The following is a 16,155-nucleotide window of genomic DNA, read 5'->3' as shown; positions in this document are numbered from 1 at the left end:
CAGCCATTCGGGCAGTCATTCGTTTACCGCCATCTACATATTTATCTGTAAAACTCGCCGAACGAATTCCGTGACGATATCTTTCCACACGTTCACAGAAACTTGCTACATGTTAATTCTCAAAACATCCGAGAGATGGCGCGAAATGCTTTACATTTTCAATACTTCTGTTGATGTCAACAAAATAGTCTTTAAATAAGTAATTTGTTTGCAGAATATTTTATCGAGATACTCACATGCACTATTACGCAATACTCTTTGATATTCTTATATCCGTATCCAATTAAACAGTATTGACACCTGTTCAATTGAGACATTGGCATTGTTACTTTATCTTTGCATGTACTGCATGTTTCGGATGTGATTAAATGACGTCTAATCATTCCCTGCCCCTCGCTAATGGTAGCCATCAATAAGAGTTCGTAATAGTTCGGGAATAAGTCGCTGAGTTATTCCCAGCGCAGAGATGATGTCGCGGCGGAATGAGGCGCGGGCGGGGGCCGAGTGCGCGAGCGCCCGCTCAGTGTGTCGGCGCGCGTCGCCGCCGACATGGGCAACCATTCTTCCTCCCACGCCGCGCACAAGACCAGGAAGAACGTCCACTGGAAGTCAGCAGGTGAATATCACACTGTGCTCCGACATATCTAGTGGACATTCACACCTGCCTCTCGTCACGAATGAACTCACGAGCCCGCGCGCGTTAATCGTTGGCCCAAGACCCAGCCTATATGTCTATTTATAAAAAGACCGCTCGCTGCTTTTCTAGCGTGGCACACCAAAACAAATCGAAAGGCCTGGTTGAGGAACTATCATTAATCTTCCAATCTTGTAAATGGTGTTAAACCAACATGTTTTTTCAAAAACATATTATTTTCCAAAAATTAACATTAACTTTTCTATTGCTTTGGGAAGAAATATTAAATATTTACAAATACATTTTCGTGTAGCGATATTGTGTCGTATGATTTATTTCATAAGACTTATTCACAAGATTTCTTTATGCAACAAGATAAGGTGCCTACTATATGGTGTTTTAGACAGTGTATTTTAAAGATTCGATTAGCGAACTCATCAATAACCAACCAATCACTCTAAAAGCAATTGCGCCCATATACATATGTATGTTTTCAATTCCAGGACGGCCGACGGCGCCAGGTAAACCTGACATTATTCCACTTCATTCGGATGATGAGCCCAACGCGATAACATTAAAGTGGGCGCCACCCGCCCATGATGGTGGCGCACCGTTGCGCGGTTACCAAGTGGAATGTAACCGGCTTGGGTCGATAGACTGGGTGCGCACCGCCCCGCCCGTCGTGCTACGCCCCGAGCTGCTGCTCACGGGACTTGAGCCTCCGCATCGCTACCAATTTAGAGTAGCAGCAATAAACGCCGTAGGTCGCTCCGAATACAGCGAACTCTCCGATGTTCTCACAGTTAATTCCGATAGCCCGGTTCAACATCCCCCGATATTCCACCAACACATAGAAAACGTCACCGCACTCGAAAATGATAAAACGGAATTCCGAGTAACTTTCTCAGGGTCACCGCCCCCGACGATAGCGTGGTTCAAAGATGATTACGAAATATTTAGCAGCAGACGAACGACAATATCTACAAATGAATCATCGAGCGTGCTTGTTTTTTATCAGACTCTATCTAGTGACGAAGGAGAAATCAAATGCACAGCAACAAACCGTGCTGGGCATGCGGTGAGCAAAGCTAGACTATCTCTGGAAGCTGCTCCAAAGCTACGTTATCCACGCCAATATGAAGATGGCCTTCTATACGAAATAAACGAAACAGTGTTTCTCAAAACAACCATCGTTGGGAAACCTACCCCGGCAGTAGAATGGCGTCACGACGGGCAGCCTTTAATCGTTGACGATCGTGTGCAAATAACAAATACACCAAAGTTTTCTATGTTGAAAATAATTTCGGCACGTCGAAGTGACCGCGGCGAGTACCAGATTCATGCGAAGAATAATATCGGTGAAGATACGGCTGCATTTCTCGTGACCGTGACGGCGCCTCCGGACGCTCCTACGAATGTTCTAGTAACACGACAAGTTGATAAGTCCGTGACTTTGGATTGGAAGCCACCTGCCGACGACGGAGGTTGTCGTATCGGAAACTACGTAGTCGAATACTATCGTAGTGGTTGGAACGTGTGGTTGAAGGCGACTACGAGCCGTAAGACAAACGTCACACTGTTTGATCTCATCGAAGGCAGTGAGTATAGGTTTCGTGTGAAGGCCGAAAGTCCATATGGAATGAGCGCACCCAGTAAAGAATCGGCACCAGTGAAAATTCCCGGTCGGTCGGTCGATATGGAATTCTTAGCTGTAGAATCGCGAATTATAAGCGAAGCACTAACCCAAGAGGGAGGCGAGGAGTTGCCTGTGTCGCCGGCGCCGAGACGTAAACGAGCCGCTGCCTCTGCAGCGCAGGTACCAGGTGCGGCCGCCTCCTCGCCAGCGCCTCTTAGAAAACAAAAGCGAGTCTCGGTTCCTAACGAAGCCACAAGCAACGAGTTCATGTTGGTGCTGTATCCTGACAGCAACAAGTCAAACGAGAAAGCCGGTAAGTTTAACGTTATCAGTACACGATTACCAACATTTAAGTTTTATTTTTACTTAAATTAAATTGTCTTATCGCCTAAAAATTAAAATTTGTTTTTTGAGCTATGAAAGCTTTAAATAAAAAAGCATGCGAATATTTTAAACGACGTCACTCTATTGAGATGAGAAGACCTATAGTTATAGTGAACTGGATGCTTCCTGACAGAACAAGAGACTGGTGTGGAACTCAAACCATGTCCTGGTTCATCATATCATCTTTATTTACAAGGTGTTCCTCATTTGTTGAATATAGCGCCAATGCGACTTACACATCGAGACATAAGCGAATGTATTTCTGAAATCTAAAATATCTCAAATACTCATTCATTCGTTCATGTATTATATATTTGTTTTAGTAAATAATTATTTCACTAACATTGTTCTCCAAAGCTAGTAAGTAAAAATATCTATTTAGGAAATTAATATGCGAAATTTTATTTATTTTTTAATTTTATTATTACGTTAGCATCTGAAAACCAACTAATTGTGTTGATAATGGGTTAAATTTTTGGCGTTGTTCTAATCGTTATATTCCAACTAAGCTGTACTGAACGGCTCCTTGAGCTATTGTTACGCTCATCAAATCGTGTCTGAGTCTAAATATCATCGTAAGAAATTTACTAACCCGTAGAATAACAGAACTCACATCAATCTACAAGTTCGATGCTTTTGCGAATTTCAACCGTACCTATGTGTATACAATCGTAAAGGGCGTTGCATAATAATTAAGTTACGAGCCAATTATTGGCAAGCTATTATTTTATATGTTCGTGATGAACACGTGTGCCCAAATCATACTTCCTATGAATGAATCAATATTTATTTACAGAACGTGAATGCTTATTGATTGACATTTCAAGCGATGTATTGGCTAGCTAATTAGTAGAAAATAATTATGCGAAATCCATTAACGATTGAATCTTTACCAATCAATCTATAAAAATAAACGGTTTAAAACGATATTATTTAATTTTCAGAAAAAAGGAAGTCGTTTCAATTAGATTTAGAAGACTCGCTATCACCTCCACCGATATCATTGTCGGCTCCAGAGCTAAGTTCACGATGTGCGATGCCTTTCAAACCCCTTCGGAACGCTGTCAGTTCAACGGAATTACTTCACGAGCGCGCTATGGCCCGATTTTATAAAGCGGTAGCTTTGAAGGAGCAACAAAACAAACAATTAGATGAAAAATCACTTTCAATTGAACAAAATCACATTCCGTACACCAACAGCATCGATGAAACCGATATCATCGTCGAAGAGACAACAAGAGATACGACTAAAAATAAATTAAAAACACTCGAAGTTTTAGATAAATCTGAATCACTTGACAGCGAGGATATAAAATTCAGTCCAACGCCACGCCAGGATTCTATTAGTTCAGATAAATGGCAACATATGTCGTTTGACGAAGATTATACCGCAAGTACTGTGTCGACGGATGGAGACTATACAGATGAAGAAGATAATAGTCTCAACGAAGAGTTGAAAAGGGAAGGTCAATTAATGAAAGAAGAAGAAACCTACAACCCAAGAAACAAAATTACACGTCCTTCGTCTACGGTTAGTGAACCCATAGAAGAGGAAGAGGAACCTGAAACTGAAAATTTAAAACCATTATCATTACCGGATCCTAATTTCATTCCGAAACCAATATTGAAAAAAAGAGAAAGTGGCGCAGTAAATATTAAAACAGTAGATATTGAAACTAAAACTATTAAAGAAGATAAGTTTATGCCAAATAAACAAAAGAAAGATGACAAAATAAATTTATTCAGTAAAATCTCCAAGCAAAAACCTTTTAGATTTCCTAAAATGCTAAGCAAAAAACAAATTGACCAACCTTCACTACAAAATGCACAAGTAAAGGAAGAAAAGTTAAAAGTAAAATCGGTTGCCGATAAGCTTAGCGACGAAGGTAAAACGGTTATCGATTATTATGGTAATATTGTAAAAGAGTATGGTAGTCATAAAAAGACAAGTACGCCTCTCTACCTTAGCACAGACGATCTGAAACAAGTAGCAGAGAAACAAACGAAGGAAGATATTAAGAAACATGATATCATTCCGAAAAAGAAAAAGGTCGTTAAAAAACTTTCGGAAAATAACGTCAATTCAATAAAAATGATAAGTCCAAAATCATCCGGCAAACAACAACAACACCAAACAAAACAAGATAAGATGGAAAGACAAAAGATAATTACTGATAACAAAGAAAAGTTCAATTCTACTATTACACAACATATAACTGAAAAGCCCCAATCTAATGAGACACGTGTTCTTCTTAAAACGACTGAACGAGCAACTGTCGTCATACCTATAAATTATAAAATAATGGAAGAAAGAGCTAAAGCCAACGTTAGGTCAGCTATTGATTACACGGTCGACGTTTGTTTATTGCTATTAGCTTTCTGGGTATATTTCTTTAAAGATGAAAGATTAGCAATTCCTTTATTAATACTCATTATATATCGTCAAGTACAAGAGACTATCTTGCAGAATATTCCCGAATGGATCAACCTTTACATGCCGCAGTGGATGAAAAAGAAGACTTCTTGACGATTTTCAAAAGACAAAGTGAGAATATTTGGTTGTATTGTGAAATATGTGTTTTGTGAGTTCTTGTGGATAACTTCAGTGAATAATTATGTTTTTATAATGATGAAGTTTTTATATGTTTTATGAATTCATTATAAAAATAATAATGATAATTTTACTTTTAATCTATTAGGCGACGAAAAATGACGGTTCCAGAGAGTACTTTTCGAAAATCTGTTTTTTTTTCAACTTTTTTTTTTTAAATTAAACAATATTGTTATTTAACATTAAATAAAGTAATCTAAATATGTTTCACTATAGAAGTAGTATCAAATGTATAAGATATATATCGCAATTTAAAATACGTAGGTCGGACTGTGTGTCATTCGGACCTTTAAAGCGAGTGAACGATCCAAAATTGTGTGCTATTCGAGATAAGGGGTTAGTTCTGGGTGTATATTTTAATGAGAATGTTAAAAATGAGGGTGCAATTTTAACGGCAAGTGGTCAAAAATATGACAAACAATGTGGGGGCAAGCTTTGGAATCAATTAAAATTGACACCGGTGCCGCGGCTCGGGGAGTACAGAATCTTTTATGATTTGGACAGTACTTACGGCTATGTAGCTGTTGCTGGTCTAGGAACTGAATGCTTATCATTTAATACAATTGAGCAATTAGATGAAAGCAAAGAAGCTATAAGAATAGCAGCCGGAATAGGTGCACAAGCACTTCAAAAGTTTAAGCCATCTCTTATTCATGTGGAATCATTTGGTAATGCTGAAGCGGCTGCAGAAGGCGCTACTCTGTCTACGTGGAAATTTCAGGAATACAAAAGTCCTTCAAATAAAGAAATTGTTCCAAATGCTAGAATTGAACTTTTCGATGACTGTGATTTTCATGGATGGAAAATTGGTGCACTGAAAGCTGAATCTCAAAATTTAGCTCGTTATCTCCAAGAAATGCCTCCGAATTATTTAAACCCGACTTCTTTTGCAAAAATAGCTGTTGAATTACTTTGTGAATTAAACATCAACGTCGAAATCAAAACGCAAGGATGGGCGGCAAGTCACGAAATGGGAGGTTTTGTTACTATAGGTAAGTCTTCAATTCAACCACCTCTTTACGTTGAGATAAGTTATTTCGGTGCAGACGAGTGCACACGACCCATAGTACTTATAGGTAAAGGGGTCACTTTTGATAGCGGCAGTCTAGACCTCAAAATGATGAAAGATTTAATGTTTATGAAAGGTGATATGGCAGGCGCAGCTTGTGTACTGGCAATTACTCGCGCTGCAGCAATACTTAAATTACCTGTTAATATTAGAGGCATTCTACCTCTATGCGAGTTAATGCCAAGTGGTAGGTGTCCGAAATTTGGAGATGTAATATCAAATGCTCATGGAAAATCAATTCACATAAGAGTGCCATCACGTGAAGGACGTCTCTTAATCGCAGATAGCTTAGTTTACGCTAGGAACTACTGGCCAAAGGCTATTCTTGATATAGGGACGATGTCTAAAGAACTAATATACTCATTGGGAGGAGCAGCATGTGCTTGCTATACAAATTCAGAAGAATTGTTTTGTTATGTTTCCACGGCCAGTAGTCAAACAGGAGATAGAATCTGGCGTATGCCCCTATGGAAGTATTACGAAGAACGTATAAAAGATTGCGAAACGGCAGACGTAGCAAATACGGCTCGTGAAGACTTCAATGATTCAGCAAACTGCGCCGCCTTTCTAAAACAGTTCGTTTGTGACAGCAAATGGGCACATTTCGACACGTATAATGTTGCTTACACAAAAGGTTACGACTTTCCTTATCTTCAAAGAGGAATGACCGGTAGACCTACGAGAACAGTGATCGAAGTTATGTTCCAATTATTAGCAGATTCTAAATTGTGATGTAATGTGTTGGATGTGCACCTAAACATTGTTTATAATATTATTTTATTTTGTTTCTCGACAGCCTCTCAACAAGTAAATTCAGTGATTAAAGTCCCCCTAAAAACATATTTTCGAAACGAATATATTATTGTATTTGCTATAATATAACATTATTGCTAACAATGCTTGGTTTTCTTTTACCTGCATTCCAACTCAATGTGTACAAAATTATTAGAAATATAATGTGTAAGTTTCAAGTGTCGATTTCATTAGACCGTAAAATTAAATGCAAATACCTAGTTTTACTTTCTAGTTCTTCGACGCATCTAGGTTATTGTAATATACTTCAATTATAAGAGATATGTTTTGTGTTGGTTTGTTATTTGCCGGCTCAAGTAAAAACTACTAATCTGATTAAAGGACTTTTTATTAGGCATGATGTACCGTAGTTTGAAAACTTACATAGAACAAAAACTTTACTAAGACTAAAATATTTTAAAGACTTTAAGTAAACTAAAACAAATAATAAAAGTATAATTATTAAAATAAATAAGAATATATAAAACAAAATAACTAAATAAAACCCAAAACAAAGATTCAAATTAACATTAGTATGGCTCAGAGACCAAGCTGCTGCACAGCTGGTGGGTACACACGTCGCAGAATGTTATTGAAAGATGCAAGTATTCTGAGTGTTTTTCTTAAACGCACAGTACAAGTTCTATTGGAAAAGAGTGTTTATTTTTTCACACAATTAAAATTATAAACGATCACGAATATTGAAAATATTTATTGTAATTATTTTAGTCTTACACAAAAAATAACATAAATGCTAAGCACACGTCACTAACAAAATTTGACATAAATTATCAATTTAATCAGTATCAGAGCGTTAACTTGTGACCCCTTTATAATACCTATTCTTTTTCCAAACACGCCACGACCTAATTCCTTTTCGAGCAAATGATTAATTTAATTACTGAATAAAACTTGTGTATATGAACTGGCACTGCGACAATTGACTACTGGTCAATAAGGTCGTTATAACGAATATTACTATTACTATAGAGAGGACATTTATAAAAAAAGGTTAAGTAACTTAATGTGACAGTGAAAATATTCACATTAAAATTCGCAACAGTTTGTATAATAATAAGAACAGTCTTACATAAAAATTAAATTGTCATCATTATAAAAAAAAATAGTTTACAACAAAATAAATACGGTGAGCTTGAGGCAGACTCGTTTGGTTATCTTTGTATGATGGACTGCTGTTCCAACCTAAATGTGGAGTGTGCCAATTTATGAACGGATATACGATATGGGCAAACTGCGCCGAGGTATTAATGCTTTACACGTTTAAATACTGTATGGAGATTAATGTATGAAATAATTTATAAAAAGATTACTGCATGCTCTGGTTTACTTCCGGTCAATTAAACACTCACTATTTGTTGCACTGATCGATTCGATCGATGGAATGGTAAACATGTGAATGATTTAGTGAATTAGGACCCGCTTGGCAATATTCTATAATAGCACTAAGTAACACAGCCGGTATTGTGACTTCAAACCCAGTTATGTTATGCTAATATGTTATTTCTACTCTTTCGTTAAAAGCGCGGATCCGCCGCGGTGCGCCGAAGCCCCGGCTCTCCGCATTCTGCTTCTGTATACAGTCCATCCGCCATCTTGTTCTATTGCGCACTAAATTATCAATAAATAACAACGATGCCTCCGGATAGTGTATCTCAATGTTTTTAGATAATGTAAATAGCATATGACATTTGCTTGTTGGGTTAAATGAAACACAAGTTTGGTTTTTACTTTGCGTTTAATTAACACCTAGGAACATATTCATGGCACATAAAATACAAGAATGGCATAAACGACTAGCACTATTTTATTTTACTATTTTGTTATTATATTCTACGTTTAAGTTTGTGCGGTTTTGTCGCAACAATCCACATTATAATATTGACTAATTTCTAAGGTTATAATACTGCGCCTACTCTCGGCAAACGATAGTATCGCGGTTGAAGTTTATTTATAATAAGCAACGCAAACAAAAAACGCACAAAATGAAACGTAGCATAAGGTCGACTCAAAATATGTAAGTACTAAGCGATATAACAATTAGGTACTCCGAAGATATAACAAATATGTTTTAGAAAACGAGACTTATTGTAAAATATTAACACTATAAATGCATTTGTTAAACAGTGTAAATAATATATTTTAATTTATAGATACATGTGTACGTAAAATAACTACAATCAGTCATTGTGTAAATTTTTATAAAAATATAACATCATAATAGAGAATATACAAAAAAAAATTAAAGTTAAGTAAGATATTTATAAACAGTTATAAATTTTAATATAAATAATTGATGCGTTTTTGGCATTTTTTTGTATAAGTCAAAAAGTTTAAGGATCAATTTGAAGAGGTGGGAGGGGTGTTAACCTGTTAAGGAGGCCATCCTACCCCAGAAGAAATTACCTTATTTTTATTATATAAAATTACGTCGTATGTGTTATTCCTATGAATAATAGAATGGAAAATAATTACTAAAAGTCGCATCCGCGTTCGAGATCTGCGCGCGCGCAACACATCAGAGCGATCCATACATTGGAATAAGTTACATTTAACATCGAGAATTTAAAAGTTACAAGCTACACCCATTGAAGGGGGTGACAACGGTATTTAATGAGCTAAATCGTAAATCTGAAAGTATCCGCAAGTAGTATCGTCAAAATCTTTAAAGATCTCTACGTGACAGGTAGGTCCTGGTATTGACAATCGAGGACAGTTCCGTGTCGCTGACGTAGCCCGGCATGCCGGTGTAGTGTGTGGGCTGGACCAGAAGCGGATGCGCGGAGAGAGCTATGAGGTCGCGCTTCGGAAAGTAAGATTTCCACGTCGAACTTGAAAAAATAAAGTTATGTTGAGTATACAGCTTCGATAAGTGCGGGAACAATTATAATAGTGTTGTTTCAGTCGGAGGGCGTCGGTACTCACTTCGGGTGCTGGTCGAACATGATGGGAAGGAACTCGTCGACTGGCAACATGTTCTGAAGAGGCTTGGCCTCGAGAAGCTTCTTAGCTCCCCTGTCAGTCAGCAAGTAGCCCACAGTCCAGTACGAGTAACCCGGCCGAGTCGTGTGAGCAGTGATTCGTTCCTCACCGTCCGTCATTATCTTCCTTCCCAAGTATCTAATGAAGACATATATTTGTTATCGTTTTTACAATTATTATTTATAATTATATTTTTAATCAATTTAAAGATTACACTTAATGTTTTATAGAATGTTAAACGTACATTTAGGGACGGTTGAACTGTCATTGTACTTACATAAAATCAAAATCGAGCCTTTTAACTTCGATCAGCATTTTAAAGTAGCTGTCGCGGAAGTTAGGCGAGAAACGTGCGTCGTCTTCGAGAACCATGGTCAGAGAGTACTTCCTGCTAACGATCTGTGGAAACAGTTTCATTAGAGACGTTCCTTTTCAACTGGCAGTCGCTGTCCATTCGTGGAACACTGTGATTACCTTCTTCCAGATGTTGTAGTGGCTCAGGAAACATCCTATTTCGCCCGCTTTCATTGGTCTGAAAATGGATAGGTTGTTACTTATTGTCGAAATGACATATATGGACGTCACCCGAACGCTAAAATTACCTCTTATGGTAGGGGTCTTCGTAACCAGGCATAAACTGTAAGTTCAAGCGTCGCATTGTGGTCGAATTGAGCATTCTAAAAGTAAAATATACAGTTAATTTAAATCAGTGGCGCTAAGAGCACTGAGTGAACGACTCTACGTACATTCCATCCACAGCGGGTAGCCTTTTTACATCTATTCCGAGTTCTTTGAAAGTCTTCATCATCAGCTTCTTCCTGGCCGGCCGTCGTTCGAGATTAATCATGTATACCATATTACACCCTAGCCTGGAGCGCTTTGGGTACGTCACGTACTTCTTCAGATAAGAGTCCAGAGGGAACTCGACTTCGTTCCCCAACGCGTCCACCTTCAAGTTGAGAAATCTTTGTGCCTCCTTTACAAGTTCGTTGTCGTCGCTCGGCATGGTGGTAAAGCCATACAACTGATCGTTACACAGCATAATCTTGGAACCTTTGGAAGAACGTTTATATCGTTTAGCAGGACGTGCTTTGTTGGCTTAGTGCCTCAGGTGTACTACTTATAAGTGAAGACATACCTGCGCGGTTCGCGCTCGCTGCGAAGTTTGAGACGTCATCGCCGTAGTCCATGTAGCCCGAATTCTTTTCGGGATAATAGGTAAGATATTTGGACGACTCGTTTGTTAGCGAGATCAGAACCGCGGAATGTACCGCTGGGACGTTGTGACATCCGAGATAAAGTATATCCCTTTTAAAAAACTTCTTAAAGTAAGAAGATCTCTCGTAGGAATAATCCTTCGTGTCGCCGGCCCTGAAACGAAACTTACAGGTGAGACTGGAGGAGGAAACGCGAAATAGGCGCAATAAGGTACTCGTACTCAACTAACCAGAAGTTGGAATACATTCCATCCGATAAAAGCATTGGAGCTACAATCTTGTATCTGCGACCGACGAGAATCTTTAAAGTATCAGGTTCCGTCAGGATCACGTCCGCGTCCAACATCTGATAATTAAAACAGGTATAAGATGGCATGCACTGACCAGGCACTGCCGCAAATCACAATTGAAATCGTAATTACTGCTTTCCCACTTACAAAGAGATAATCAGCCCGGATGTCCCTCGCAAAGTTCAGTGCTTCCTCCCTCAACTTAGAGACATGTTTGTACTGAGCCGTATTCCAGATAACTTTGACCTCGTTATTACCTTCCTGGGGCTCGGATGACACAAAAGAGTGTAGTTGAAATGAATGGTACAAATGCTTATACCTTTCAGCCCATTTGTGGAGTATTTCGTCCGTCTCGTCATAATTATTTTCGGTTTGAATCCTGTAAATATAATATTAAATATTATAAACTATTAAAGCAGGTGAAGTCGTTTCACTCGTTTGTTGTAAAAACGTGTATCAAACGAATTTTCCGAGCCGATCTACAAACGCGGTTACGATATAAGTTTAACATTACAGAATAGTACGCTATTAATAATTAACTAAAGGTTGTTACGAGATAAGTTGTTTAACAGCTAGCGCCCGGAATGCGTTGCAAGGACTCTTTCATTATAATTATTTTACAAGTAGCTTAGCTCTATACTGTTAGCACATTGCGTTGACAAAATGTAAGAAACCTCTACCCAAATGCTATTAACATTTAAACAAAGTTTTAATGGGCGGAAGTTAAACTTGGTCATTATCGAGTGTGTTTTACGAAATTAACTCCTAGAATGTTGTAATTATGGTCCTGCTTAATATTCCTTCAAACGTATGTAATTATATAAGTCGATTATAAATGAAATATAATGCCCTAATTTTTAGTTTATTCCTGTAAACCAGCTTGCATTTCTTATGAGTAAGGCACCTTCACTAAATACTTCAGATTGATATATTTTAGAAGAAACGAAATGACGTATTGCGTAGACTTGTACTCGGAATCAATCGATCTCGGCAGAGCGCAGTGCATTCGCCGTACTGCAGTAAATGACCTAAATTATATTCATCAGGCAGATTTTTAGATTTTTAGGTTAGATCGATGCAGATTTAAGTGGTCATGTACAGCGAGTTTCAATCACAGGAAGAGTACAGAACAATAAACCACTTGACTCAATTATATTGACGGGATATCATTGGCCGAGATCGTGAATAATCTATAGCATTCATTATGAATTCGTGAAAAATTTGGCGTTTTGAATTTCGGTTTTATTGTTATCAGAATTTTCAAAGTAAAATTAAAGCGGATGTAAGTAGTTATGTGAATAAGTGTTATATGATAAATAATATACATTAATGGGGAACGATTTCTGATGCATAATATAGCAGCAGAGCATTGGAACATGTATGTAAATCTAAAGATTTGTTTATCTCTGTCTCTATCTGTGTGTATTTGTGTATCTTCTTCTGCTAGAAGTTATTATGCTTACCAAAGGTCAATCCGCTCTTTTGGGTATTCCAGTAGCCGGAGGCACGTCAAGAAATACGGCAAACTATTAACTTTATTCCGAGCTAAAACCGAAATCGCAACTCGCGGCATTACAGAACGCTCGTAAACATTACTAGGGCAAACAATATACCGCCCAAAGACGACTAAAAAAAGAAACACTTGTGACTTATAGTTACCCATAGCGGAAACGAAGCAGAAAAATTCACTTAATTCAAAATAAAATGTAAACTAAGTTATTCTACACGTTCACGATAACCTCTTAAAAAGCAAACGAGCATGAACGCGTTCACCGGCTCCAGCCTCAGGTAAAGCAAGCGCAACGCGCGAATTAACAGCAGACCACCTCTCTTCCCCGCCCCACCGCACCCCAGACTCTACATTTAAATCAATAAAATCCAGGACGTCCGGCCCGGCCAGATGACCTCTGACATAACGTTCTTATTATGTTTTTGTTATTTACTCTCTTCTGAGTTGGTAATCTATACAATCCTCAATCAGTTCATACAACCCTATCATTTATTACTTTCTATAAACCTTGAATTTTAGTATATTTTTTAAAATGATAGGCATAGGTCATTCCATATAATACATATTCTTTTACAATAATATTTCTGTAATAACCTAAGCAAAGATTTAACTTATTCAGCTCTGACATATTTTCTTCATTCATCATTATAAAAGTTGTCACTATAATTAATTAATTAATATATAATTAATTAATATTGCCACACTTTCTACACAAGATACTTATTTATATATATATAAAAACTAAACAAGCAACAATTAACTACTTATCTGAGCCAGAGCAGGTTACTACATATGTTTAGAAATTTAACCTCATTCCAATCTTATCACCTCCAGCATAAAAAAATATGTCAACTTTAATTTTCAGAATTAAGAATATTATTTTTTTTATTTTCCAGATATATTCCGCCTCATCAGAAACCATTTATAAATAAAAAATCTAAGTACTTTTTAGAAAATGTATGTACATTTGTTACAAAAAAGATAATTTTAGTCAGATACAACTCTTGTTGGAATTTTATCTTTGTTATTGTTGTTTCCCTTGAACGGGATAGACATTTCACTCTTTTTTTAAATCCGCAGTGGCGTTGTTAAAAATTGCTTAAATTTACTAACTCAATCTTGGCCATAGATATTGTATCTTATCATGATTTATTGTACAAAAAAGTATTGTGCTTATTGATCGCTCACTGGGGATGAATCTTAGCAGGATTATTTTTTCTGGATGTTCATAAGCCTAAATTGAAATGTTTATTTTGTTATGAAAAAGGCTGTAGATGGTTGTTTAAGTTCCCAGTTGTGTCGTTACTTATAAAGTAATATAATTACTATTTACTGTTTAAGTTTTGTGCTGAATTTAAATTTATTATATTTTTCTTATACAAGGAAAGGCTTCTGCGATTGCTTTTTTTGTTTTACTTGTTTTTATTTCTGTATTTTTGGTCTACAAGACAGTATATTTGTATAAAAAAAAAAAGGTATATGGCGAGACACCGGCCACCCTACAGTCTCGGTTAGTAAGATATTTAGCTGAACATGTTGTTCCTCAACATTATTATTATTGTATTATAACTAGTATGATACTGCTACATGTTCCATCCTTACGCTGTTGAAAGTAATGGGATTGATTTATACCTGTGTTGTATTGCAAACACAAAGTTTTTTTGACAATTTAAAAGGCACTTAGTTTACTGGAGCTTCAGCCGCTAAAAAATATTAGCCCAAGGTGACCCTCTGTTTTTTATAAAGAAGAGTGCCTATTTGCTCAATACAGCTATTGATACACTTCCAAAAAAAGAAAAGCAATAACTAAATCTGATCCCTCGCCTTGTATAGCCAAAGTAATACCATATGTTGACATATCATGTAATATTACAATATAGATGTGGAAAACACAAAAAATCCTCAACTGACTACATATTAAATGCATTGAATGCTGGATCACAGTTGTTTAACAATAGAGGTCAAGAAGTCCAAACTAAATTGCAGTTGGTAGTTTTTTGACCCACTATTCAATGGAAACTATTTACGTTTTTAACTGTGAAAGGCTTTTTGGAATGTAATAAGATTTCTTGATGTGAATTTTCTCAGAAAAGCAAAGCAATTATTCTCCAAGATCATCTAGTGGAAGTCAAAAAGTCAAAACAGTGGCTGACAAGCACACAACACGATTGTAAAAGATACATATATATATATATATATATATATATATTATAGGAAATATATAGGATAGATTATAGGAAACAATACAAGTAAGAAAATAGTGTGCACATAAAAGTAAACATATATATAAATAAATACCTAATGGACATTGCATACATGTAACAAGATGGCGTTTTCAGGATGCGTACGCATGTTCTGGAATCAATCGATCTGGGCAGGCGCAGTGCATTCGCCGCATTGCAGTAGATGGCCTAAATTCAGTTATACTAATGATGTAAGTTATTATACTTACCATATGTCAATGCGATCTTTAGGGTAGTCCAATAGCCGGAGACACGTCAAGAAATACGGTAAACTATTAACTTTATTCCGAGCTAAAATCGAAATTGCAACTCGCGGCATTAAAGAACGCTCGTAAACATTACTAGGGCAAACAATATACCGCCCAAAGACGACTAAAAAAAGAAACACTTGTGATTTATAGTTTGCCATAGCGAAAACGAAGAGAAACAATTAACTTAATTCAGAATAAAATGTATACTAAGTTATTTTACGCGTTCACTAAGCACGGTCTTCGCCTATTCACGATTCGAGGTTGACTAATGAAATAATTTAGGGGCAACAACGCAAAACAACGTAAACTGCGACGCGCGCTGTGCCAATGAATGCCTCAAACTCAAATCAAAATCAATGAAATCCAGGACAACAGGTTGACCTTCAGCCCGTGTGAACTCTGACATTATGTTGTTTTTGTTTCGTTTAGTTATTCCATTTGGTTTAGGCAACAGTCTAAACCATACAGCCTAGTTATTCGATAGTTTCCCAGAACTTTTTTTAAGCCACAGGTTCGAA

The 16,155-nt window shown here is 37.0% G+C and overlaps 3 protein-coding genes across 3 annotated transcripts; 2 read left to right on the top strand and 1 right to left on the bottom strand.

Annotated features, from left to right (window-relative positions):
* Positions 1 to 478: 478 nt before the first annotated feature.
* LOC126780550 (titin homolog) lies at positions 479 to 5,210 on the top strand. Its single transcript, XM_050505126.1, has 3 exons — positions 479 to 616; positions 1,138 to 2,583; positions 3,599 to 5,210. The coding sequence occupies exons 1-3, from the start codon at positions 550 to 552 to the stop codon at positions 5,179 to 5,181; spliced, it is 3,096 nt and encodes a 1,031-aa protein (XP_050361083.1). The 5' UTR covers positions 479 to 549; the 3' UTR covers positions 5,182 to 5,210.
* Positions 5,211 to 5,467: 257 nt separating this feature from the next.
* On the top strand, positions 5,468 to 7,231 carry LOC126780551 (cytosol aminopeptidase-like). The gene has a single exon (XM_050505127.1). It carries the CDS (start codon positions 5,468 to 5,470, stop codon positions 7,064 to 7,066), a length of 1,599 nt encoding a protein of 532 aa, XP_050361084.1. The 3' UTR covers positions 7,067 to 7,231.
* A 1,632-nt stretch (positions 7,232 to 8,863) lies between these two features.
* On the bottom strand, positions 8,864 to 16,022 carry LOC126780701 (glycosyltransferase 25 family member). Its single transcript, XM_050505334.1, has 10 exons — positions 15,596 to 16,022; positions 11,781 to 12,012; positions 11,574 to 11,689; positions 11,265 to 11,497; positions 10,873 to 11,179; positions 10,729 to 10,803; positions 10,601 to 10,658; positions 10,404 to 10,525; positions 10,070 to 10,264; positions 8,864 to 9,975 (listed from the first exon to the last, which is right to left on the bottom strand). The coding sequence occupies exons 1-10, from the start codon at positions 15,793 to 15,795 to the stop codon at positions 9,810 to 9,812; spliced, it is 1,704 nt and encodes a 567-aa protein (XP_050361291.1). The 5' UTR covers positions 15,796 to 16,022; the 3' UTR covers positions 8,864 to 9,809.
* Between the last annotated feature and the right edge of the window lie 133 nt (positions 16,023 to 16,155).

The sequence above is a fragment of the Nymphalis io genome, chromosome Z (genome assembly GCF_905147045.1).
Source record: "Nymphalis io chromosome Z, ilAglIoxx1.1, whole genome shotgun sequence".
In the NCBI taxonomy this organism is placed as follows: Eukaryota; Metazoa; Arthropoda; class Insecta; order Lepidoptera; family Nymphalidae; genus Nymphalis; species Nymphalis io.
This window is presented reverse-complemented; position numbering and strand designations above follow the sequence as displayed.

What these genes read in the sequence shown, in the direction of transcription:
- LOC126780550 (XM_050505126.1), top strand. Translation starts at nt 550, where the DNA reads ATGGGCAACCATTCTTCCTCCCACGCCGCGCACAAGACCAGGAAGAAC. An exon ending in CGTCCACTGGAAGTCAGCAG is followed by an intron (nt 617 to 1,137) that starts GTGAATATCACA and finishes TTTCAATTCCAG; the next exon opens with GACGGCCGACGGCGCCAGGT. An exon ending in CAAGTCAAACGAGAAAGCCG is followed by an intron (nt 2,584 to 3,598) that starts GTAAGTTTAACG and finishes TTTAATTTTCAG; the next exon opens with AAAAAAGGAAGTCGTTTCAA.
- LOC126780701 (XM_050505334.1), bottom strand. Translation starts at nt 15,795, where the DNA reads ATGGCAAACTATAAATCACAAGTGTTTCTTTTTTTAGTCGTCTTTGGG. An exon ending in TCCGGGCTGATTATCTCTTT is followed by an intron (nt 11,690 to 11,780) that starts GTAAGTGGGAAA and finishes TTTAATTATCAG; the next exon opens with ATGTTGGACGCGGACGTGAT. An exon ending in GAAGACCCCTACCATAAGAG is followed by an intron (nt 10,659 to 10,728) that starts GTAATTTTAGCG and finishes ATCCATTTTCAG; the next exon opens with ACCAATGAAAGCGGGCGAAA.
- LOC126780551 (XM_050505127.1), top strand. Translation starts at nt 5,468, where the DNA reads ATGTTTCACTATAGAAGTAGTATCAAATGTATAAGATATATATCGCAA.